Raw genomic sequence first — 26,557 nt, forward strand, 5'->3', positions numbered from 1 at the left:
GCAGAGCCCCCAGCCCCAGGCGCCCCCCTCGCCCCCGGCGGCGCCCGTGGAGAGCTTCCCCCTGGACTTCACCGCCGTGGAGGGCAACATGGACAGCTTCATGGCCCAGATCAAGAGCCTGGCCCAGTCCCTCTACCCCTGCTCCGCCCAGAACCTGCACCAGGAGCTCCGACGCCACTGGCTCCGCAATGCCTCCGCCGCCTGCAACGACGGCAGCCCCGCCGGGTGAGTCCCGGCCCCGGCCCCCGCCGCCAGCCTCCTGGCTTCTTCCTTTCTCTTCCGTCTGCCTCCAAGGCTTTTCCAAGGCAGGCTGACCTGAAGGCACAGCTGAGGCTCCCACCCAGCAGCCCCCTCCCTCCTGTGCCCCTTTATGAACAAGGACTGCTGCCTTTTCGTCCTCTTTCTTCCATGGGTCTTCCTTTCTCTCTTTGTCTCTCCTCCTAATACTTTTCAATGTGTGGTCCTATGCCCTCCAAAGTAGCATCAAGGGTTCTCTCTCTCTCTCCCTTTCTCCAAGTTTGTTGTTACTTGCCATCCAGTCTTTCCCAACTGATGGTGACCCGAACACACACCTTGGTCTCCCAACAGCCCACCTCCCTCTTGTTCCTCTCCCAAACAGAAGGGGCCTTCTGTCAGCATCCACTGCGCCTTCTGCATCCTCCTTACTGCCTTTCTTTGCTTCCTCTGTTTATCTCTCCTCCTGATACTTTTCAGTCTGTGGTCCTCTGCCTCCCAATGTGCCAGCTTGCTTGCTTTCTTTTTTTCTTTCTTTCTTTTTCTTCAAGTTTGTTGTTTTGTGCTTTCAAGTCATTGCCAATTTATGGTGACCCTAAGGCACACGTTAGGCTCCCAACAGCCCAGCTCTTCTTAGAAAGAGAAGGACCTTTTATGAGCATCCACTGTGGCTTCTTCATCCTCCTTGGCTCTTCCATTCTTTGCTCCCCCTGTTTGTCTCTCTTCCTCACACTTTTCAATGTATGGTCCTGTTTCCTCTAACATACAAGCAAGGGCTCTTTTCCCCCTTCTTCCTTCCTTGCTACTTTGCTTTCTTCCTTCCTCCAAGTTTATTGTTGCCTTCAAGTCATTTCTGACATGGTGACCCTAAGGCGAACCCATCATGGGGTTTTCTTGGCATGATTTGTTCAGAGGGGGCACGTAATCCTTGGAGACGCATGAAGCCAGAGTGATCCACAAACCTCTTCCCTGTGGACAGAGTCCTGGGGAAGGGGGGGAGAGGGCACTTCTGAATGTAACTGTACTTCATTGGTATTGTGCCCCATCCCCTCAGACTAGAGCTCCCTGTGTTCACTACTGTCTCCATACAGTCACTTTGATTGCTCTCCCCTTTGATTGCCCTTCCCTCCCTAAAATCAAGACTTTTGTAGAAAGTAGTGGATTTGAATAGTCACGAAAGCTTCACGGTTGTGTGGGAATTTGTTGTGATTTGGATTCAGCTACCCTGGCTGCACTGCCAACATGATGAGTGTTCCTTTGGCCAAACACTCTGAGGGATTCAGCGATCCTTGGCCATGTGCTGAATCAACAGGGATAACATCTTCCCCTTCTTTGTAAAGCACCGTTCTTGAGAAAGCACCAGAGCTGTTTACTATTAATCTCATTTGTTACTCTCTCTCTCTCTCTCTCTCTCTCTCTCTCCTCTCTCTCTTCTGTTGTAAGCATACTTCGGACTTCAAAAGCGCTGCAAGGATCCTTCCCGTTCAAGCTCTGCTTCCACCATGTGGCCATGGCTAAGAGCACAGCCAGTAACAGGTGGAATAACTCTTTCCTGCCTGGAAATACTTAGGAATGCGTGGAATTCATTTAATGCATTTAGTTTGGAGCAAGATGAAAGCCAGCTCAGCCTGGCTCATGGTCCCCGAGAAGGCCCTTTGATCAGACTCTGTTTGGAGCTCTTCTGACAGCCGTCCTGTTTCTTTCTCTTGTTCTTTAACCAAGTATTTTATGTAACTCTCTTGATATTATAATGAGTTGGTGTATCAAAGAGCTTGTGGCTGAGGGAGCCAGTCTCCCTAATTAAGTTCATGCAGCCTTCTGTTTGTTTTTATTTTAGCTACTACCTCAAAGAATCAAAAGGCAGTAGAAGATGGCTGCTGTTCCTGGAAGGTGAGCTTGAGTTTTCTTTATATTTTATTTAAAAAAATTATTTAAGCAAAGTTCAATCATTTTATGCTCTTTTTGAAAAAGAGAGAGAGATGGCGGAAGGGCTTCTCAGCTGCTTTCTTCAAAGACCCAAAGCCTCTGTGTGTGTGTAAGTGGGGCTGGTAATGACGCCATCCTTCCTCTCCATTCACTATGGGTGTCTGCCACCCGGAGATTTGCTGGCAGGCTGATTAGTCACCTAACTCTGATCAAAACTACCTCCAATGCTATCCTTTGCTCAGATGTGTACTACGGAGAAGGACGTTCTGCTGTTTTTAATGGGACTTATGGGTAAGCAAGTGTGTGTGTGCCAGCTTAGCCTTTCCCCATGTTGGTTCAGAATAACCGGACTTGTCTTCAGACATATGGGAATGACACCAAATTGGGGAAGACTGTTGTGTAGGATTTCTACTGTAAACAACATTTCTTCCAATGGTTTACTTGTGTTCTGTAGTCTACTCAGCCTTGTATTTCCTAGGTTTCATTCCAAACATGCAGTAAGTCTCCAGACAGATTTTGGCCTACTTACATCTGTTTGTTTTCTTCTCTCTGTGACATGAAAGTAGCTCAGAGGCATTTCTATCCGAACCCTAAAGTCAAACAAGTAATTTAAATGGAACACATTTTCAAATAAAAGCACTTAGTAGTACTACGGTATCAGAATTATTTGGAAGTGACTGTAGTCAATCTGACTAAGATTTATTGTTATTATCATAAAAAGGAAAGGTGGTGGGGAGAAGGAATTTGGTGGCACCTTTGAAACTAACTTGAAAAGACTGGTGGATTTCTACTCCATCCAACTAAATCTGGTGTCTATGATTATTATAATTATTTCTCTGTTTAGCATTTACTAAACTATGGAAATGCCTTGAAGTTTACAAAAACAATTCCAAGCATCTCAGGTATAGATCCAAGCATATTTTTGTTGGCTTTATGAATTCTCAAAAGAAGAAGCTTTTTCTTAGTCTGTTCATTTCAGTCCTGAACACATGTGTGACTGCAGCAGATCTATATGGACAATAGGCATCTGAGTGAGATGAAAAGTTGCACAGAATCTAGCCAGAATTAGGACCATAACCTAGAAGTAAATCATATTGAATCCAGTTGGAGTTACATCTGAGTAATGGCCACACTCCAGAGGAATGTGAATGTTATACCGACATGTGCAAAACAGGCACTTCTTTGTTGGCACAACAGTGGCACACAGTGAGGCATGGAGTCAGCTGCTGTTTGAAAAAGAAGAAAGCAGCCTTACTCATCTAGATCACTTCCACAGTGGCAAGATCAGGATAGACATTTGGCTTGGGATAAACCTGAAGGCATTAGATTGATTCTTTGGAAAACTAGATCTAAGTGAAAATCTTATGAAAATCAATGAGGTTTGCAACAGAATTTCATTCAAGGCAAATTTTGCCTTGGAAATTGTGTCACCCATGCTCTGAGGCCAGCACTGTGCCATTAGTTACTTGTATTTTACAATGAATATAGTGTTTTTTTAATTTATTACATTCTGAGATCATATTGTGCAATGCAATTATATACTGTAGATGTCTGCTTATCAATCCAGCTGTTTTTAGCTGTAAGTACTTCTAGGTAGGTGTGCATAGTGTCAATCTGAGCCTCAATCAGATTAGGTCCCAATACTGCCTTTTGCTGGATATTGTGTTAGGTATTCAGCATAAAATGCATCGTAATCTGCAAACTGATGATGCTTAATAAAATGAGAATCACTGGCAAGATACAGACAGGCAAAAAGGGGTGTGTTCATGATGTCATGAAGGTATAGCCTTCAGACGGCCCTTACCTGAATGCCGCCATGAACACGCCGCCCGCCCGCCCCAAGTGGGAAGAAGCGGCATTAAAAAGGTGCCGCTTTTCCCCACTTCTTTTCTATATGCTGCGCAACTGCGCAACTCCGTCTATAAGCTGCTGCACCGGTACGCCAGAATTGCTACGCCGCTAATTTAAGTTGCCCATTTAAAATGTCTGCTGCGTCGCATAATGAGTCGGGGTCCTGGAACATGCGCAGTTTGCACCGAGGCTCTAATTAGAGTGTCAGATGCCATGCAGATGTGGAAGCTGCAGCACAGCTGCACTCTATTTTAATGCTCGTAACCCTAACCCTAACCCTAGAGCAACATGTACGCATGCGCTGCTAGAATTGTGGAAAGTTTGGAATTTAAAGTGAACCCCTACACACATTCCTGTGCCATTTTCACCTAACAATAAAAAAACGCTAAAACTTTAAATATTTACATATGTACAAGGGAGGTGATGGGGGATGGCAGGGGGACAGCGGTGGCAGCGGCGACAGCTGTGGCTGTGCATTGCAGATTCAGCAAGAGCGCGGGGACCAAAGGAGAGGAGGCATCCATGATGCTGGTGACACTGGCAACGTGCAAGTGGACAAGGATGCCAACACCAGCTGATCACCAGCTGGCAGGAGACCACCATTGTTCTTGGGCAGGGCGGGGGGAAAAGTTTAAAGGGGCCTGGGCGCTTTAAATGTGCACATATGCTTTCTGCCGCCGGTGCTGAGCGCCGCAGCTGCGCATCCGCCAGCCGGCAAAAGAAAAAAAAGCCCCATTTTGGCTGCCCGTGTGGAAGCTGCCTCTCTCTTTGCAGTGTCCTGCGAGGTGGCGGTATGGAAACTGCGGGTCAGAAACGGCCCCAGGTGAGGCGTCTTCACTGCCCCCCATGTGGAAGCCCCATACACCTTAGCCACACCCCCGGGGCAGGCAGTCTGGAGGCTCCGTATTCAGCAGAATACACCTCCAAGACGTCTTCCCCTGCCCGACTGTATCCCGCCAAAGTAAAAGAGAAAATAATAATTAATACCATTTAGGACTGTTCTTCAGATTGTACCTATAGTAGTAGGGTAGGAGAGAAAGACAAAACTGACATTTTTTGGTTTTTGTTTTGTTTTGTTTTGTGGCTCAGGAGGTTGGTACTGCTTTAACAGAGAGAACTGCAACACTCGGTATGAAACAATGAGGAGACTTATGAGCTCCAAGGATTGGCCCACCACAAGAACTGGTAAATATTTTATTCCTGTCAGCCTGGAATGCAAACTGTTCCTACTTTCTGCCTAAAATATATAGTTGCCAAATATATTGCTATTGTATGACTTCTCTGTTACAGTACCTTAACATTAAAACTGCAATAATTAAAGCAACACATGCAGTCAACAACAAAAATCAACAGAAAGGAAGTCTGATGCATTTTGATTAAGAAAGCATTTCATTATGTGGTTATTGTTATGGAGGAACACAGTTCGGTATCTTTGCAGTTCTTACCTCTGTAAAAGAAGGAATGTAGAGGAGAACTTCCTCTTAACACCTGCAGACACAAGGGCTACCTATGGGCAAAGGTATTTGAGGTATACATGTCCTGCCCAGACATGCCATAGCAAGGATGGGCAAAGTGTGTTGCCCTCCAGATGCTCTGGACCACAGATCCCATCAGCCCCAGCTAGCATAGCCAGTGTTCTATACAGCTAACACACTGATGTTTTTGCAGCTCTGATCCAAAGCCACTGCAGGTCCAACAATGCGAATCCACGTGGTAACGTGACATATTATCTCACATGATTGCTTTCTATTGGGGGTTGTTCCAAGGCGCATCCACAGTGAATCCAAAGTGACTCCTCATTTTGGTGAATTCGGTAACAAGCGAATTCACAAAAATTGCTTCTAAGCTCACTTCGATTTCACTCCGAATTGGTCTGGTGTGGAATACAACTTTGCTTCCGTCCCGGTACACCCCCCCGAAAACTCCAAGGTCCCACATTTCCCATGATGCTGCGCTGCAATTTTGCCCCATTTGCTTCCGGTGCTCCTTCAAGAAGGGAGGTGGATGTAGCTGACAGGGATGAAGGGAATGAAACAGGAGGCTGGGTGGAGAGATGGGAGCAACGGAGGGGGCCATAAGAGGCTGGGAGGAGCAACAAACTCCCAGAATTCCATAGCCTCGAGCCAAGGACCCCACAACAAACTCCAACTCCCAGAATTCCATAGCACTGAGCCAGGACAGTTAAAGTGGATTATTTCCCCAGTGTAGATGCAACCTAAGAGAAGGCAATTGTTACAAAGGGAAGGAGAGCATGGAGAATAATTATATGCTGAGACACCAGAGCTCTCTGGCAGAGAAGGCTCAATGTCTCATGACACTTCCGTTCCCAGAATTCCATAGCCCTGAGCCATGACAGTTAAAGTGGAGTCAAACCGGATTATTTCCCCAGTGCGGATGCAACATAAGAGAAGGCAACTGTTACAAAGGAAAGGCGAGTGGACTGGATTCAGGGAGGTGGTATTTTAGGGAGCATGGAGAATAAGGGAAACTGGATCATTTCTGCACTCCTCCAAAATGGGTCTCCTTCAGATCCAAAGGATTTACTTCCAAGTAAACTTGCAGCTTCTACACTGATTATTTTGCAGTGAAAGAATTTTTCTTATTAATAATAATAATAATTCCTAAATAATAATAATAAATGGATGGGGGCTCTAACTCAGAGGATAGATGTAGATGTGGCTGAAATGGATGGGGGCTCTGACATGGAGGACCTGTTTGAATTGGGCTGCCAGGGATGGGAAAATAGAAGGGAGGAAGAAACGTGAAGCAATCATTCACATGAGGCTAGCATTCACATGAAAGTGGAACCAGGCTCCCTTCTTCACCCCAGAAGTGCAAAGGTTCATGATGCATTCAGAGCCCCACTGAGCATGCACAAGGGTGCCAATTCAAATCGTTGAATTCGCATGGTATGTACCGATGTGATAATTTAATGTGCACTCATTCCACTTTGACTCGGGAATCGCCACAATTTCGTTCTTCACGTGTGATAATTCATCATGCGAATTGCCTTGGATTCGAATTGACTCTGCTTCCCCTTCAGTTCGAATTGGCTCTGGATTTGAATTCCAGTCTCACGTGTGATAAGGGCCATTGAGAAATGCTAGGCATTGGAGTCAAATGGTATTTGGGTAACTGCACTTCTGCCTACCCTTATGCTACAGTGAGGCGTGTTACAGTACATCAGAAATGCTTTTAGGAATGAGTGTTAGTATTTTTAGAGCAATCTTCTGGTAGTGCTGGATGGAGTTAGGAATGGTGAAGCATCACTACAGAATTCTCCCATTATGCCTGCAGAGAGCTCACTGTACAGATCTACTGCTGGTGGTGTTCCTTTAGGAGAAATTATGAGCTGTCTTGTAAGAGAAGGACTAGTGTGTAGTTTTGGAGGGACTGGATAGTACCAAAGAAAAGTTGTAAATGGGCACTTTAGAGGGGGACATCCCCCCCTTTAAAACACTGCATTAATGAAAACAAACGAAGAAACATGTTCTTCCTTCTGATTGGCATGGATTGGTAAGTGGAAGCAGTAAATCTGTCACCTTGCCACCCCTCTCTGACCCCACATTGGATAGCACAGATAAAAACAAACTGGACTGCTGTGCTGTGTTTTTAAAAGAGCTGCTAGTATTCTGGATGCATCTTTGTGGGAAAACAACATATGAATTAGAGATCACAATGGTGATGATAATACCATACAATTACCGAGAGATAAAGTTCCCTCTTATTGGTCGAGCAGTATATGTCAACAGTGTTAACAAAAATGGAAAATAACACAATGCTTATTTCAAAACGAAGAATTCAATGTCAATTTTCTTCCCCTTTTGAATTTTGGTTTTTTCCCTTTGTTGTTCTTTGTGTTATCATTTAAAACCTTTAAATTTAAGAAATACACAATGTGGCATCATCTCCTGAAAGTACTGAGTTTTTTTTTTATCACATTTGATCCCAGGAGGAAGTGGCTGAGGAGTGGCTTCCCAACTAGCCTTTTTAATGTTTGTGCTTTTATTAAATTGGACTATAGCCTTGTTAGCATCTTCCCCCTAACAGTGGATTATAGGTTTTGTTGTTGAGTTTTAAGAAAGAGACTGTCCTGGAAGGCCTAGGAAGCAAATGATACGAGATGTTCATTCACAATGGCACCAATTTCTGTGGTTCCAGTGATTTATGTTGTGTTCAGGGGCACTGAAGGGAACACTGCTTTGTGAGGAGACCCATAGCACAGCTGAAAGGATCACTTACTCACCCTGCTTAATATTTTTATATCACAACAAAAGTAAGAACTACTGTAGTTCAAAACCACAGAGAGCTACTTTGGGGGATGGGATCAGGTTTTCATAGCAGGCCAAATCTATCACCTCTTACTGTCTAATTTAACAAACCGTTTTGTCTTAAGAACTTAGAATGTGATTGTAGGCTTTCTGCTTTCCTTCTGGAGTAGCCCTGTGAAAGAAACGACAGGGCTTCTGTACTTTTAATAGCTGTTTAGAAGACAGGATTTTTGGCACTTGATGCTTGCATGACAAGCTCCACCTTCAGAGGTTCCTTTTTCCATATTATTCTGTTGTGCGGATTTATTCCCTGGTCTTGCACAACTGTTGTTATCTGGTTTTTCATATGGTTACTCCAGTTCCTTCACTTCCTTTCACTGAACCTACATTTCCTCATTTTGCTCCAGAAGTTTCTAATAATATTTTAGTGTAGTGGTTTGAGTGCTGGACTAGGACTCTGGGAGACCAAGGTTCAAATCCCTGTTCAGCTGCAGAAACCCAGTGAGTGATCTCAGGCAAGTCACACTCTCTCAGCCTTAGGAGAAGGCAATGGCAAACTTCATCTGAATAAATTTTGCTAGAAAAATCTTTAATTGGGTTACCGTAAGTCAGAATTGTTTGTGCTTTTTATGTCTGTGCTTTTATTAAATTAGATTATAGCCAATTTATAGCCATAGCCATATAACAGTGCTTCTCTGGGAGTAAGCCCCACTGGAGCTGTTCATATTGAAAACTCCAGGGGAATGATATACATGAATATTTTTATCTTCCCAGAGTAGAAAAATATGAATTAAATATTATATTACAATTTTCCAAACTAGGATTTTTTTACAAAGTAATTCACATCACTGGATTTCAGTGTACTTTTAATTTACATTTAAATTAAATACCTTAGCAAATAATTTATTGTACACAGTGTATTTTTTTCAAATTTCCAGAATCATAAATCTAATATTTAGATGTATGTCCTGTTTCTATTAAGACACAAAAACTTTTCCCCATTAGCTGTTACATTGAATGTTGCCATTATGTTAGTGTTGAATGTTTTCCACATGTTGCTAGAGATTTATTTTACTATGTGAAGTATGGATGGTTGTTTTTTTGTTTGTTCTATCTCTTTTAGTAATTTTTGAAATTTTGATTTATAGGAACTGGCATTCTGTCATCACAACCAGAGGAAAATCCACACTGGTGGAATGCAAATATGGTGTAAGTAGGAGGAATGGTTGTGGAGCTGGGAGGAATATGACTGTGAGAAAGTAAACAAGGTTAGGAACTAGAAGGGAAAAGACAATTTAGTTTACACATGAAATAAACAAGGGTGGGTTTTACAAGTTGTAAAAAGTAAATCATAAGAGCATGAATGGAATTTGAGTATGAAAATAATACACTTAATAGTAAGATGTTTCTGGTTATGATTTTAGCACCCTGAGTGAAACCAACTGATTAACATAAGCAAAAGGGCTCCCCCCCCCCCACATCCAGTTTTTCTTTCTGAATTTATAATAAAGAGCAAAAAGATATTAGACCATGGTTGGGTAGCCTTTGGTCCTCCAGATATTTTGGACTATAGCTTCCACAGTCCTTAATCATTGGCCATGTGAGCTGGGGCTTTTGGGATCTGATTTTCAACAACATCTGTAAAGCTGAAGTTTCCCACTCTTGGACTAGATAGATTAATATAAAATGGGTATTATTTGTTAATTAAGATTGTCAAGGCAGTGCAAAATAGGGTGTATTGCAGTAGTTGATTGAGGCATGTATCACCTTGGTAAGATTCATCATTTCCAAGAATGGGTGCAAATTGGTACACTAGCCTAAATTGCAAATGCATTCTTGGCCACTGACAAAGGCTGAGCATGCAGGCTCAGAGCATTATCCAAATTGTATATATGTATCTTTGGTCTAATCTGCACTGCAGAAATAATGCAGTGCTACATTAGTTCAATGTTATAGAATTCTAGGATTTTTTGCTTTGTGAGGCACCAGAGCTTTCTGACAAAAAAGGCTAAATATTTCACAAAACTACAAATCCCTGAATTCCATTTTAATTAAAGCAGTGTCAAACTGCATGTAGTGCAGATTAGACTTTCATGGGGAGTGTAATCCCATCCTAGACAGGATGAATCCCAGTTCCCTTATTGACCTTCCAAATGACCAGGAGGACCTCTGTCTAGCATGAACTAAGCTTCAGTTTGTTTACATTCATCCAGTTCATTACCAAGATGAGACACTGATCTTGAAATGAACAACTTCATTATATATTGATAGAAAGGAGATATAAGAGTTGGCTGTCATCCATCATCAGCATACTAATGCTGTACTCCAAACAACCACTCCCAGTGGTATCAGTGTTAGGGCGTAGAGAGACGAGCTGTATCCCTTACGACCACACACATTGTTGATGCACATAGGCAGGACATCTAGAAGAAGGTCTGTGAAGAGCGAAGGTTCTGCGAAGCCTTTGAGCTGCACAGCAAATTTCCTCCCACACACAGGCAGCCGCTTTGAGCTCCCAGCCTGAGGAAATGAATCTCCGGACACCGAGACTTCACTCAACACAAGGGCTTTTAATCTTTGTTGCAAACTATTTACAAAGATTACACTGAGTATCAGAGAGCCGTCTTGAATACTCACTACCATACAGACAAAGTTCTTTGCCAACCACCGACCACAACAACCCAACAATGGAGATAATCACCGTCTCCTATATATAGGTGGTCTGCTTGGTAGTCATGTGATAGTCATGCCACCAGTGAAACCTGGCTGCTTTCATACACAGTAACTATTGCATCAGAATATTGCCCATGATGCACTGCTGGCTGACTTCACCTACTGTGCATGTTGCATCAGACTTCCCATCATGCACAGCTCACTAAATGCTGACTTATGCACCTGCCACTTGAATGGTAGTAATCTCTGCTCCAGTTCCTCCTAGTTGCCACATCCATGTCATTTTCAGACCAGTGTGCCACATGGTCCTGACAATCAGACATGTAATTAACATGGAGGAAAAGTTGGAACTCTGAGAGATATCATAAGCCAGCGACCATGATGTTCCAACCATCATCTTTTGAAATACGTGAAAGATCAAGTGGTGTCTTCATGTTCCATCCCAGACCAGCTGTCAAAAATTGTACCATGATCAGTGGCATTGAAAGCCAGCCAAAGGTGGAATATATCAACAGGGATATACGCTTCCTGTCCTATCCCCATTATTGATTGTCTGTCAGGGTTATCAAAGTTTCCATTGTGGTTTTTTACGTGAAAAGAAACTAGACAGGAAAAGGAAGAGACTAGAGAAAGTTGCTCTTTTCATATATAATAATATGAGGCATGTGGCAGAGAGACAGACTGGGGCTGCATCTGAACTGCAGAATTAATGCAGTCAGACACTGCTTTAACTGTCATGGCTCAATGCTATGGAATTCTGGGATTTGTAGCTTTGTGAGATATTTTGCCTTCTCTATCAAAAGAGATCTGGTGCCTCTATCTGGTGCCTCACAAAACTACAAATCCCAGGATTCCATAGGACGGCACCATGACAGTTAAAGCAGTATCAAACTGCATTAATTTTGTAGTGTGGCAGCAACCTGGGGGTTTAGAAGTGCTTAACATTTCATATGATTGTCAGGAAAAACACAAGTAGAATGAAAAAATACTGACATGTATATTTTCATGCCAGCCTTTTCCATAACATAAGTGTTTATTTGGAAAATTGTAGTTCCCTGCCATGTGACCCAAAATTGTTAAGAGATGTATTTAAACTCTTTCACATGTGTTACATGGTGGGAGATCTAGTGGCTGTGTAAAATAGGAAGTAGATCTTAACAGAGGAGAATTATAGTTCAGTAAAAGAAAATTGAATGAGTTTTTCTGAGAGTATCTGGATGGTGCCATCAGATCCAGAGTGTGTATGATACTGGACTTTTCCCATCTCCCTTGGACTTTATTTTGCCTGACCCCTCTCTCACCTCTCCATGCATGTCAGAGAAATATTGGTGCTTATGTATTTCTTGTTTCTTTCAGTTTCATCCCATATTGCTCAAGCGACGTCTGGAGTGGAGCCTCTGCCAAGACTGAAAAAAGTGAGTCCTTCTGACAGGCTCTTGTTGCCAGACAGACATTATGCATTAAGAGGAATATGGCCTGACTTCTCCACAGTTGTGCAAATGAAGAAATGGTTCTTGCCAATGGGCAGGAAGGAATAATAAATATCTGCTAGATAAAACATCCGCTTGCAAACCCTGCTTTGTCATAGTTCAGAGCCCCATCACGCAGGGTGTTACAGCACTAGCCCAAGGGGGAATAGCTGCATCCTGATGAGTGTCTGAGGCAGCCATTCCATTTAACTAAACATCCTCTGCTCCCTGCAGCTACTACCAAGAATAGTGATTGAATTTTGCATTTGGTAAGGAAGGACTGAACAGTGCCACTATTCACAAACTGAATCAAGAATGCTCTTGATAGCCAGGCCTGAACTTGATGGACTTCACCATCCCTAGTTCTATCACAGAAATCTACTTTGGGGAGGCCTTGTGTGACTCATAGAAAAGTGCTTCTTGATGATGTTGCCCTAAACTACCATGAAGCATTTTGTCTTATCTCTACCTAAGGAGGAGGCTCCTCTGTGTAGTTTGAAAGTGGGGAAATACTGGGATAGCTCACTGAGTAGTCATGGACCCTCATAAAAACATAGAGATGGATGAGACCACAATGGTCATCCAGTCCAACCTCCTACCATGCAGGAATACACAATCAAGGCACTCTTGACAGATGGCCATCCAGCCTGTTTAAAAACCTCCAAAGAAGGAGACTCCACCACCACAATGTTTAGGTAGAATCTCTTTTCCTGTTGTTTGCATCCATTGCTTGGTGTCCTAGTCTCTGGAACAGCAGAAAACAAGCTTGCTCCATCCTCAAAATGACATCCCTTCAAATGTTTAAACAGGGTTGTCATATCACTCCTTAACCTTCTCTTATCCAGGTTAAACATATCCCGCTTCCTAAGCTGCTTCTCATAGAGCATGGTTTCCAGACCTTTCACCATTTGGGCACCTTTCTCTGTATATTTTTAATGTTGTAAGCCGCCCCGATTGCATTACGTAGAGTGGCGGGAGATAAAATAATAATAATAATAATTATTATTATTATTATTATTATTATTATTATTATTATTACACACTCCAGCTTGTCTACCTCCTTCTTGAATTGTGGTGCCCAGAAATGGACACAATAATAATAATACAGGTGAGGTCTGACCAAAGCAGAATAGAGTAATACTGTTACTTCCCTCAGTCTAGACAATATAGTCTTATTGGTGCAACCTAGAATTGAATTTGCTTTCTTAGCTGCCACATCACATTGCTGGTCCTTTCACATGCATTGCTGTTAAGCCAGGTGTCACCTATCCTATATCTCTGCATTTCATTTTTACTGCCCAATGTAGTACATGGTGCCCTTCCCTTATGCAGGGAACCATTCCGCCCACTCCCACCATGTAAGGGAAATTCTGCGAATGCTCAAGCCCCATTTAAAACAATGGGGCTCATGTACACGGCACGGTATGGTGCGTGTGCCACAGGCACGCATGCCATTACCCTTTATGGTGAGCAGCTTTCAGCATAAGCTGAAAGCGGCTTAAAGCGCGGCCACGTATGACGTGGGCGCACTGTATCCTACATTTCTCCCTGTTGAAATTCGTTTTGTTAGTTTTGGCCTAGCTTTCTAACCTCTTATGGTCATTTCGAATTCTAATCCTCTCCTCTGGAATATTAGATGGGACAGTAGATCTCTTGTAATCCTTTTTCCAGATTAATGGTGACTCTTCTATATGTTTCTTTTCCATTTGGTGACATCTTGGATTGTTGCTCACCAAGTAATCACACATCACATGTAGCAACTTGGCATTCAGATACTTGAATATGCACAGTCTCAGTTCATAAGATTGTCATTTGGTTAATCAGTTTTCTAGTCTAAGAAGGTCAGCTACATGTGGAAAAACCAGATTATTTCAGTCAGCATTTTTGAGGTGGATTGAGCAGATCTTTGGAGACATCAATAGAGGAAAATTTGGGGCACCAAAATTGAGAAGGCAAGCCGATTCAGCTCCCTTATCGGTATTCCCTTGGAACAGAGTTTATCTCAAAATCCATATGTTCCCCTCTGCTCCTCCTCCAAACAGCTGTTCTTGGTTTTCCCCCCAAGAGTACCAGAATGGCTGCAGGACCAGCTGGTAAAATACTGCCTTTGGCTTCATGCATAGCTCAAGAGCTGGAATTGGCCTCCATTGGCTGGTATGTAGGGGTAGGAAAAGTGTTATCTTGGGGCTACACATGACTTCCTGGCTCTTTTTGCAAAATCATAAAATCACCAAATCTTAGAAAACAATTACAGCACTTACAAGAGTGTGGTGGAGTCTCCCTCCTTGGAAGTCTTTAAACAGAGGCTGGATGGCCACCTGCTTTGAATGAGAGTTCCTGCATGGCAGGGGGTTGGACTGGGTGGCCCTTGTGGTCTCTTCCAACTCTATGATTCTAAGGAGTTTATCAAATGGCAGGAATTTCTCTTAAATTTGAATGAAAAGAAAGTGGGGCTAGTTTCGCGCAATTACGTGAATACGCACTGCATTCGAACTGGCTCCTCATTGCCCGAAAATAGTATGCCATTGCCTGAATTTGCATGTGGCAGTCTATCATGCAATAATGTGAAACCCCATGATTACGTTCAGACTGACTTCCCATTGCCCAAATTTGTGTGTAGTGGGTTATCATGCAATAGCGTTAAACCCCATGATTGCGTTCAGATTGCCATCGGATTATACTTCCAATTCCCCTTGTCTGATAAACTCCTATGAGATGTCCATTCAATCTCTGCTTAAAGACCTCTAAAGGTGAAATGTGATGCTGGAGAAGAGTTCTACAGATACCATGAACAGCTAAAAAGAGAAATAAATGGATAGAAGCACAAATCAAGCTTGAACTCTCCCTAAAAGCCAAGATGACTAAACTGAAGCTGTTGTACTTTGGCCATATAATTAGAAGATATGACTCACTGGAAAAGACAATAATGCTTGGTAAGGTAGCAGGCAGCAGGAAAAGAGGAAGACATTCCAGATGGATAGACTTGGTCAAGGAAGCCAGAACTCAATCGGCAAGACCTGAACAGGGTGGTTGAAGATGGGGGGACTTAGAGGTCTCTCATTCATATGGTTATGCAGTTAACAACAAAAACACTGGATCATTGGACTACTTACTCCATATTTAACTACAGGTGGTAGTATTTCTCAAATTAAAGACATCAGTTTTCTATTTTGTAGTTAAAGATGTAAACACAAAATCCAGTCTTCCAGTGTGATTTATTTTTTCAATCAGGACATCAGGTAATGAACAAATGCTAATGAGAGTTATACTACCAGACCAGCAATATTTTCTGGGTTGCTCATTTTTATTTCCCATAATTTATCAGTTTGTAACTTACCATATGTAATTGTGTTTTCCAGTGTGTACATCCCCATACTTTCTGTGGAGAAGGGAGCGGGATTTGTTATTTGAATGGTTTACCTTAATGTGAACATTTTCTTTCTCTCCCTGCTGCCCCCCCCCCCCCCCCACCTAAACAGATGAATTTGTCTTCATGGGTGCCCTCATAATACAAGAGGTTGTGAAAGAACTGGTGGGAAAAGGTCTTGGGAATGCCAAGGTGTTGCTGCTGGCAGGAAGCAGGTATGGGCCAATTTATAAGGACTGCCTAGGAGGTATTGCAGGGGATAGTATTACAAAAATGAAGCAACAGGAACAGCAGTAATAAATCTTTGTGTAATTTATACAGATAGAATAAAGCTCATATATTTTACATACAAAATTGCCCAGGCAAATAAAAATACCCCTTCAGACACATAGACCCATGCAGAATAGTGACATGAAAATTGTCCATAGGTGTCACACTTTGGGGAGTGCATTCCACAGATGGGGGACCATCTCTATTAAAGTTCCTTGCCACCTCCTACTCCAATTTCAGTTAGGAAAACACGGAGAAGAGCTTTGGATGACAGACTCAAAGTTCAGGGCACATCCAGTTTGTTTGAAAAGTCCCAGATTTTGTTTCTGTTCTTTCCAATTTTGCAAGCTGGTATAAAAAAGTATCTGATCATACCAACAGTTGACAGAAAATACTACATTCTGGAATAAATGAAATATGTATGGATCTCCAAAATAAAATTGAAAAGAACAGAAACAAAATCTGGGAACTCCTGGTCTTTTTCATCATTTGGGATGTGCCCTTAGACAAGCATATGAGATAGAAGGCAGTTCTTCAGTTACCTGAGACCCAGGCCATTTGAGACTTGATAGGTAAACACCAACACTGGGAAGCAGTATTGTTGTTTTGAGAAAAAAGGGAAAAATCTGCAAATTTGACAGTAGAATTCACCCTGGCTGCTGACATTAAACTCTGTGTGTGTGTGTGTGTGTGTACAGTAGTGATGGTTCCTAGAAAAGGAGGCTTCCATGTGAGGGGCCACAGATGTCTAAAGTTAAAGCTATGATATCAAGCAGGATTTAATTGTTTTTTACATTTTGAAATGACAAAGCTTTGGTGTGAAGTTTCCTCCCCTCACCCTTTGTCCAGCAGGTGGCACAGGTGCTTAGTTTAAAGCATGATCTTTTGATGACCATTGGTTTTTCCTTCAAGCATCTAGAGTAGAAGGTTTTACCTTTCCTTGAATGGAATTCTAGAGTTGGAATGGATGCAAGAACCATGAAGCTCTCAAGAACTGGAGTCATTAACATACTTTCAATTCCTTAACATTGTGGCACTCTCTCATGTCATATCATTTAACAAATGAATGTGCTTGAGTGTCTTGTGTGGAACTTCACATACCTGGAATATTTTTAGAGTAGACAATATGTGTTTAATCAGGAATTTGGATAAAAAGAATGCAGTCCACCAAAATCTGGTAGCACAGGACAGTATAGAATGCTCCATGAATTCAGATTTTCAGAACAGTATGTCAGACATTTAGAGCTTCATAGTCCTACTGTAATTAGTATTGAATAGTACGGCAGTTATGTTGTCCATGTCACTGAAAAACTGATGTTATCCTTGCAGTGCTGGTGGAACAGGGGTGCTCTTGAATGTGGACCGAGTGGCTGAACAGCTGGAACAGATGGGATATCCTGGGATTCAGGTCCGTGGCCTTGCAGACTCTGGCTGGTTCTTGGATAATAAACAATACCGTAGAACAGACTGCATTGATACCATAACCTGCGCCCCCACAGAAGCCATCAGGAGAGGAATTAGGTACTGAAGTATTCTGAGGTCTCCTTTCCCAGAAAGTCTGAAGCCGAGACATCCAGTCTTTCTTCTTTTTGTAACAATGAGGTATCAACTGTCTTTAGGTCAAGGGAGGGTCCTGCAGACCTTCAGATTTTGTTGGATTATAAATCCCAGCAGTTCTAGCAATCACAGTCTGTGGTGAAGAATGCTGGAAGTCGTAGTCTGGAAGACTACATGAATTCCACTCCTGTTTTAGCTGATAAAATTCTACTTAGAAAAGAAATCAAATGTGTGAAACATCGTCATGCAGATGGTACACATAAACAACCATAAATATTTTAATATAGCATAATGAGAATTTCCTTCAAGCTAGGTTTTTCACCCGCCAACATGTAGCTTGGCTGCCCTCTGCTGCCCATAAATTTTAGAACTTGCACATTCTCCTGTCAATCCCAGTTGTATATTTCCAGCACTAAACTCTTGGTATGATTTTATCTTTCAGGTATTGGAATGGGCTTGTTCCGGAACGATGCAGAATGCAGTTTAAAGAGGGAGAGGAATGGAATTGTTTCTTTGGCTATAAAATTTATCCTACTCTCCGATGTAAGTACACAGAGGAGGGTTTTCTGTTGTCTTTTGATCAGAAATGTGTTCCACAAAGTTTCTTCTTATAGGTTTTAATAACAGCTGACATTTTTCTATCTGCTTCATCATTTACTTTTTATCTGATTAGCTAAGCAGATGAATTTGAATGAATGTGCCTGTTGTCATAACCTCAGTATAAATGTTTTTTGAGATAACAAATTACACTTACAGTATAAGGAACAAAAGCTGCCTCACTGTTAGAAGATGCCTTCATTATTTCCTTTTCCATGTCCTATTTTAGAATCAAAATAACTTTAAAAATAAACAAATGTGCCCTTACCTTTCTGCTTCACAGATTAAAATGGTCTTGGAGTAATTGATCAATTAAAGCAGTGGTACACAATCATTTTGGCCCCAAAGGCCAGATGAGGTACCAGGCTAGAAGGTCACACATGCATTCAAATGTACATTTGTGTGCAAACATACATGTATATCTATCTGCATGTGTACACACACATGTATACATTCCAGCACTCCTCTTTCCATTCCCTTTCCTCCACAGTCCTCCACTGCAAGAGGAAAAAACAATAAACCAATAAAAGCTTACAGGTCAAACAAGGATGAAACCTGTTGCCATTTCTTCTCTGTGTAGGTCCTGTTTTTGTGGTTCAGTGGCTCTTTGATGAAGCCCAGCTAACTGTGGACAATGTACATTTGACTGGCCAGCCAGTACAGGAAGGGCAATGGCTTTACATTCAGAACCTGGGCCGTGAACTGAGGAACACCCTCAAGGATGTGACGTGAGTCTTACTTCATTAGATATATATATCCTAAAGTATTTCCTGTGAAGAGATTGTTTAGGAGTCTGTTCTTTTAAAAATCTTCCAAATCCATATGCCTGTGTTTATTGTTTCTATGTTGTTTGTTTGTGCCATATGCCTATTTATGTAATATTCATTTCTCTTTATGAATAATAAACTAATTTAAAAAGTCTTCCAAATTCCAAATAAACTACATTTAAAGAAATCCTAAACTTCTATCAATATCTAATCATAAACATCTGTCAACAGGAATATTTTTTGTATCACCTTTGAAAAAAACTTTTCCTGGGAGCATGACCCTTAGACCAGTGCCATTCCAAGTGGTGGTCCCTGGTCCTGTTGAATTTCCAGACAAGAAAAAGAATCAATCCCTGGTGCACTGGGGGAAAAATAAGTGGCCTCTACATCAGATAACTTGAGAAGTACTGCCATAGCAGACATGCAGGACTTTAAAAAATGTTTCTTTTAAAATAAATTAATTGTACAGGGAGGGATGGCATACTCTAGAGCTTGGTGAACTGTGTGTGTGGCCTCTGAACCTTTGGTAAATGTCTTACTTCTGTTCTGTGAAATGTAATGCTAAGGATTTTATACTAATTTACTAGTAAGCCCCTCCATCTTTCTCTGCTATTATCCTAATAGTGGTCACTAAAAAAACCTCTTGAAAATGTAAACCTTCAGGGTTGGTGTTTCTGTTTTTCCCCTTTTCTAATGTCATAGCCAACTGATAATAGTCCCTCAGAGCAGCTCAGATGTGAACTGGTTCTTTTTCAGCCACAATTTCAGAGTGCTGGTTATGACCTATAAAGCCCTGTATGGATTATGTCCAGACCATCTGAAAGCTTGTATCTCACCATACAGTTCTGTCCAAGTTTTATAATTTTGAGGGGAGGGCTTTCTTTCCATCCTACTACCTCCTCTTGCTCATGTGGTGAAGAAACAGGAGAGATTCTTCTTGGTGCTGCTTCTAGGTTATGGACCTCCTTCCCATGGGAGAATCTTAAAATAATGTTTTAATTGGGTTGATGGTCTAATGCTTTTTTAAAAAATATTTGCATCACATATTGTTTTAGCTATTTTGTTTTAACTGCGGTTGTAAAGTGCTTGGAGTCCCATCTTGTGAGAAAGGTGGGGTATAAATCATATAAATAAATAAACTCCATGTCTTCTGCCAGCCTCTCCAACCCTAGTTTCTTATACTCACAAAACATCTACATACCATGTCCTTCTGTGAGGAATGGCCAAACACTGGTTTCTTATCAAGAAAATATAAAAATATTTTACTCTCCTGTCACATATTTTTTATGATGACATGGTCTTTTTTCTCACTTCAGAGCCAGCTTTGCTCCAGCATGTTTGTCTCATGAGATCATCACACGCAAGTAAGTATTTATAGTGAGAGCTGTTCTTGCTTTGTATCATCTCTGCGTAATGAGGCTCAGCACCTAAGAGAGCACTAGGGAAGACTATGACTCAAATGTACATTTTGAAAGCCATTCCCCCCTTGCCTAGAACATGGGTGGGCAGAAGGTAAATAGCAGTCTGCTGGTAGATCTCAGACTGATTTGGAGTAGACCTCCAAGCATTTCCCATTACCAGTTGTTTAGCAATGGCAATAACAAGTTGCACCTTCAGTGAGGCAGCTGAAATGAAGGAAACATGGCCAGGAGAGAGGAATTAGAATGTTGTTTGTTTGTTTGTTTGTTGCATTTATACACTGCTCTTCAGCCACCAAGGCTCTCAGAGAGGCTTTTTGCAAGACTGGGCTAAATTCTGATATTGAAAACAAACCCTTGATCTGAACACTATCCTCAGAGAGAGCCTGTTAACTTCATTCTGCTAATATGTCTGTTTTCACACTGCTTTGCAACTGATTTCAGTTGGTGCACTTTCAATTTTTATCTTAAAACAACAAAATAGATGTCAGAAAGCAAAATTCTACCCACCCAGAGCCTGGTAAATTACTTTGAAAAAATAATTTGATATATGACCTGTTGTAAAATCCAAAAAAGTAATCTGTTACTGCTCCCTCCACACTGTTTCAATTTCCAGTAATTAACTACGATATTTTTAAAAATCCCCTCAAATTCCACCATCATTTTTAGCTTCTAAAAAGTAACAAATAACAATGAAGAATAATTATTACAGTAAAAAGTAATCAAGCTATAGCCAATTCTGTTTTTTAAAAGCATTACAGTATATGCATTACATTGCCAGGATTCATTTATCAGAAAATTTTCTTCTGAAATGGCCTATTTTTGCTAAATAGCTAAATGTCATTTTTGCTAAAAGAAGATTTTGGATATTTAAGCTTAGGACAATTTTCTGTTGGTTAATTTGCACAGGACAATATAACTCTGCTTTTTTAAATTCTGACTTCATTAACATAAAATTGAGTGTTTTCCAACAAAGATTTATAAACTAGACTGGTTGATCATAGTTTCTCCGAGGATGTGATTGTTCCCAACACACCAGGTGTGGCTGAGGCATTCAGAGCTGATGGTCTATGTATGCAAAAGATGTCGCAAGTTGTAAATTACTGCCACAATGCATGCATGGTGCACTGATAAGTAAACTGTACTATTGAAAATGACAAAGATTCTTTATCTGGACCAATCAGTGGATCTAAGTTATAAATTGCACAGTCAATTGGATTCTTCCATCAAGAGGGTATTCTCATAATCTTCAAATTAGGATCATCCAATTGAGTTAGTTTAGCATGACACTATAGATTGAATTGTAATTTGCAGGATACTATGGGCCAAGACATCCTGGTAGCAGGGATTGCAGGGGCCATTGTCCCAAGTTTTCTGAAATGAACAGAAGCAAAAGCAGTCATTTTTAAAAGAGTGACAAGTGACTTGATTCCAAAATGCCCAAGGAGTGTCTGAATTAGACCGTGTTTGCCAGGAGATAATATGCTTTACAGTACAAACTCAAGTCTGCATTAAATCCACCTTCTGACAATAACATTTTAATCTATTTCAGTACTTCCAAGCTCTACACACCTCTGTCCTTGGTATATTGCTGGAGGTCTTATTGACTTTGATACTCAGAGAACTCACTTAATAGGGCATTTCATAAATATAAACATTAAGCATGAGTCACCAGTCTTTTGGAACTTCTTAGCCATTTAGCCAATGTAAACTAGCTTCTCTGTATTAATTGGTTTGATTCTGGAAAGACTGATACATAGTCTTCAGAAGAGCTGTAAAATTTCCAGGTCACTATTTTTTGTGTTGCATCCTTGTCTCCCGTGTCTTCCTGTTTGCATCCAGCAGCCTCTTTAATTGTAGCACACAACTGTAAACACACCGTCATGTCACCATGCCTGCAAGTGACTCAGGCCCATGATTTCAGCGGGCTCTGTATTGAGCAGCTGTTCTGCCCAATCATAGTGTTTCTATATTGGTCCACAGAAAAGGCTATCTGTTAATTAGCATTAAAAATTGCAGTGATTCTTCTTGCACTGAGGTAATTTGTATGGTTTGCTTTTGCAGTCATTGGACAGACATTCAAGTAAAAGGGACCTCTTTACCTCGTGCTCTGCACTGCTGGGATCGCAGCCTCCATGACAGCAACAAGAATGGGAAAGCCCCGTTGAAAGGATGCCCAATTCATCTGATTGACAGCTGTCCCTGGCCACATTGTAATCCCTCATGTCCTACTATCCGGGACCAGTACACAGGACAAGAGATGAATGTGATCCAGTTCCTCATGCATATGGGCTTTGATGTGCAGAAGATGGCCCAGCAGCAAGGTCTGGAGCCCAGCAAACTTCTGGGTATGCTGAGCAGTGGTAGCTAGGGGAGTTTTCCATTATGGAGGACTGTGTGTGACTGCATAAGAGGTGGGAGCCTTTTAGCTCCACACACAAACTTTTCTGCCCTTCGTGCTCACTTTCATCACATAAGCATCTACTCAGACATGCAGGCAAAGTCATGCATGCACACTTCTTGCGCAGTTAATATGTTAGGATGAAAAGTACAGGATCTTGTCAACACCATTTCATTGAAATATTACCTCTACTTCAGGGGACGATCTCAACCCAAACAGAACCTCTGTCTGCAATATTTCACTATTGGTTTACAGAGAGCAGTAAGTGCATAGAAATGTCAGCAGCAAGAACCTTCTCCAGGGCTTAAAAGGACTTCATAATTTGACCTTTTCCAATATGTTTTCACATCAGAGAGGGAGGAGGGGAGGAAGGGAAGCACTGGATTGTTTGTCCAATTAGGAGTTCAGGTATGGTTACACAACTTCCTCAAGGCTGGCATCTTGCAGTGTAACATAACATACAATCCAAGCATACAGGCTAGAAAACGGACTTAATCTTATACTCAATTTACTTTTGTATTATTTTATAAAATGATTTTTATTACTTAATTTTTAAAGAAATAAGCAAGAAATATAAGAATAATGATATTGTTTTGTAACATATTTTTTTAAATAATGAAAAGAAAAACACCTTGTGCTGTTTAGGCAATGTGAAAATATTTATTTTTAATATGTAAAAGCTATTTATAAGAGCTGACCCAAGATATGCTCACATGTTGTTGTAAAGTTGTAAATACTTCTCCTTTGGAAAAGTTTTCCTTGTGATCACATGTGTGTGAGAGAGGGCAAGGGTCAGCATTGGCATTGTTATTATAATTTCTGTTAGATCCCCATGACTCTGTTGCAGTATGCTTTTTTGTTATTTGTGAAGCAAGGAAGACAGAAAAGACATCGCACCCTTCTTGTTCAGCTACCTCCTTGCTAAAATATGACTTTATGCAGTGAGTGAGTAACCAAAACAAACAAAACCTCAGATGTGAAATCAAAGGCTTCATTCGTTTAGCATTGTGTAGCTAACTTGGGATGGTTTTGTGATGTATGAACGTATTGAAAATTCTGAGACTTGGACGTTACAGTTCTCTTCAGAGGGATGTTAGATGTAGCAGAAGCCCTGTTCACCTTCAATATGATTACATAGAATGAAACAGAAATGACGTATACATCAAGCACTGCCTCCATCCCCTGACCACAACGTAGTTCTTTACTCATTCAGTCCATTTTTCTTATTTTATTTTACTTTTTAAAAGTTGCTTGGGGTCTGTATCAGCTGGGGGCGCTTTGGGGGTGGAGTATATGCCCTCCCCCCTTTAGGCTTACTTTTATTGCATGCAAGTGCTTGCATAGGACTATGATATTCTGAAGAACCTTTCAGACATGCAAAGTCAACAGTAAATAGTCAGTGAGGATTATTCCAAAACCCAGACTTCTGGACACAGCCCAAGTATTTCCCATGTATTCTGCCTTCCCCATGCTTTCAAGATGTTGTGTTTATTGTGCAGTCACCTTGCCTCACTCACAGAAATTTGGATTGTGGCTAAAGACCACTTGAAATTGTAATCTGTCTTTTTCCACCACATCTTCTACTGTTCTTCTTTTCACAGACAAAAATACTGTTATGGTGAAAAATACAATGGCTGAACAATTATTTCCCGTTGAATACTAGGAACTGTCTGTTAGAGACCATCCCAACTTTAGCTTGATTTCTTTAATCAGCAGTTCCAAGAACTAACTCACAGCTCACTCAGACCTTTTGATTTCAGCGACTTGTCATAGTAAAGAAAGAGACAGAAAGATCCCTATGTGCTTTTAAAATTACCAGATCCTTTGCATGAAGTAAGCCCCCTTTTGCCAACACCCACCAAATTCAGCTAACACAAAGTATGTGTTTCACCAAGGGTAGTTTTTGTGTGTTTTCAAATTGACTCTGACTGATGGGAGACCCTATCATTGCAAGATTTATTCAGAGGTTTGCCATTGCCTTCCTCTGAGGCTGAGAGAAGGTGACTACACCACATGGGCTCTTCCTTAGAGCAGGGGCACTTACATATTATAGTAAAAGAGCACAACAGTTGCCCAACAGCTCACAAATAAGACTTGCAAGTTCTCCCATCACTAGAAAGCAGGGGGGGGGGGGGGGGCCCAGCAAGGGGAAGGGAGGGGAGGGGGAAGGGAACTGGGGTAATTTTCTGTGCATTGTTTCAAAGTCATGAAGGGAAAAAAACCCCAAGTTGGTTTGGCATGTATCTTCCACATGTGCTACCTCTTGAAAGGAATTTCTCTGTTACTAAGGGTGAAAAATCACTGGCATAGCCCAGAAGTTGAGAGCTGGCAGGGATAGGTGGCATCAAAAGACAAAGGAACAAAGGAGTATTTAAAATGCAAAGTTTACACCTTTATGTTTGAATGTGACAGGGCTAAACGGTAGTGTTAATCACAAGTAATGTAGACCCATTGAACTATGGAACTTGTTAAATCAACTCATGTGTAATTTCCATTGATTCAATGGGTCTTTGCTATTTGGCACAAATGATTGTATTTAATCTATAGCACTCCATGGTTCAAATTTTTAAAAGCTGTTCTTTACCTTTTCTCAAAAATAATCAAATAGTTGACAAAAATCTGAATACTACAAGCTACCAGTTTGTGGTACAAAACACACTGTTCCCCCATACACACCTCTTTGTCAGCTCCTCAAAATCCAGGATAGAGCATAAAGTACAGCACAACCAGTACCTGAACCGTGGGATGTTCATCCTCCACCATTCAAGGGAGGACACTCCCCATAAATATAAAACTAAGTGAAAGTTCCCCCATAAGAGAGGGATGTCCTCTTAATACATTATAGTGGCAGTGTAATGTAGGAATGCTATACATTTCTTATTGGGAGAAAAAAAATTATTACAGATAGCCAGTAATTTTATAACTGGTTGCTTCCAACGGACATAGGTCCTTAGTTGAATGTATCACAGAAGGATAGAGCAGCTGAATTGGTGCACCAGGAGAAGTGACACTGAATAATTTCCTCCAGGAACTGGCGTCACATCAGGATGGAGGGACTGATACTGGGAGACAGAAATGGCAAGATCAACAGCTGCACTAAATGGATGGATTCTCTAAGCAGGGGGTTCCTTAGGAACAATTAGTAGTTTGGCTTAGCCTTTCTATGAAGCTGAGGATTCACTAATAGCATTATGCCCTGCTTTCCCTCGATTTCAATCTGAACACTATCCCTCTCGGTCCCGCTTCTTCTCTTTCTTAATTTCTAGAAATACACCTCAGTTAGGCAAGGCTTTTGCTCTTGACACAATTCACAGACTGGGATTCTTGGGGCAGGTGGTCCACGATTTATCTGTGATTCTATGAAATGTGTGCCCCACACTATGTTCATTTGTTGTTGCTGTGTGTCTTCAAGTAATTACCAACTTATGGTGACTCTAAGGCAAAACTATACTGGGGTTTTCTTGGCAAGGTTTCTTCAGAGGGGGTGTGCCATTGGCATCCTGAGGCTTAGGGTGTGACTTGCCAAAGGTCACTCAGTGGGTTTACATGGCTGAGCCAGGATTCAAATCCTGGTTTCCAATGTTTTAGTCCAATGCTCAAAGCACTACACCAGAACAGTGAAAGATGTTGTGGAACTCCCTTTATTTTCTCAGGGAGGCAGTTTTTAGTTGGGGAACACTTGCTTCTGACAGGTGTCTGAGGGCAGAGAGTTTTCAGTCTTTGTGGCTCCTGTGTGGAGCATCGTGGCTCTTCAGG

General features: G+C 41.5%; 1 protein-coding gene and 1 long non-coding RNA gene across 3 annotated transcripts in view; one reads left to right on the forward strand and one right to left on the reverse strand.

The window, feature by feature from the left end:
* On the forward strand, positions 1 to 24,907 carry NOTUM (notum, palmitoleoyl-protein carboxylesterase). Of its 2 annotated transcripts, none has more exons than XM_042452738.1 (11): positions 1 to 225; positions 2,072 to 2,124; positions 5,101 to 5,196; positions 9,431 to 9,491; positions 12,312 to 12,370; positions 15,904 to 16,006; positions 17,391 to 17,582; positions 18,061 to 18,161; positions 18,796 to 18,943; positions 20,299 to 20,346; positions 22,465 to 24,907. In XM_042452738.1, the coding sequence occupies exons 1-11, from the start codon at positions 89 to 91 to the stop codon at positions 22,769 to 22,771; spliced, it is 1,305 nt and encodes a 434-aa protein (XP_042308672.1). In that variant the 5' UTR covers positions 1 to 88; the 3' UTR covers positions 22,772 to 24,907. The 2 variants fall into 2 exon arrangements, with proteins under 2 accessions (XP_042308672.1, XP_042308674.1); XM_042452740.1 differs by lacking the exon at positions 1 to 225 and adding an exon at positions 298 to 1,770.
* Positions 16,081 to 26,557, reverse strand: part of LOC121922851 — a 16,715-nt gene continuing 6,238 nt past the window's right edge. Inside the window, exon 2 of the long non-coding RNA XR_006102241.1 lies at positions 16,081 to 17,825. This is a non-coding gene — a long non-coding RNA (uncharacterized LOC121922851). The remainder of the gene's footprint in view (positions 17,826 to 26,557) is intronic.

The sequence above is a fragment of the Sceloporus undulatus genome, chromosome 2 (assembly GCF_019175285.1).
Source record: "Sceloporus undulatus isolate JIND9_A2432 ecotype Alabama chromosome 2, SceUnd_v1.1, whole genome shotgun sequence".
Lineage (NCBI taxonomy): Eukaryota > Metazoa > Chordata > Lepidosauria > Squamata > Phrynosomatidae > Sceloporus > Sceloporus undulatus.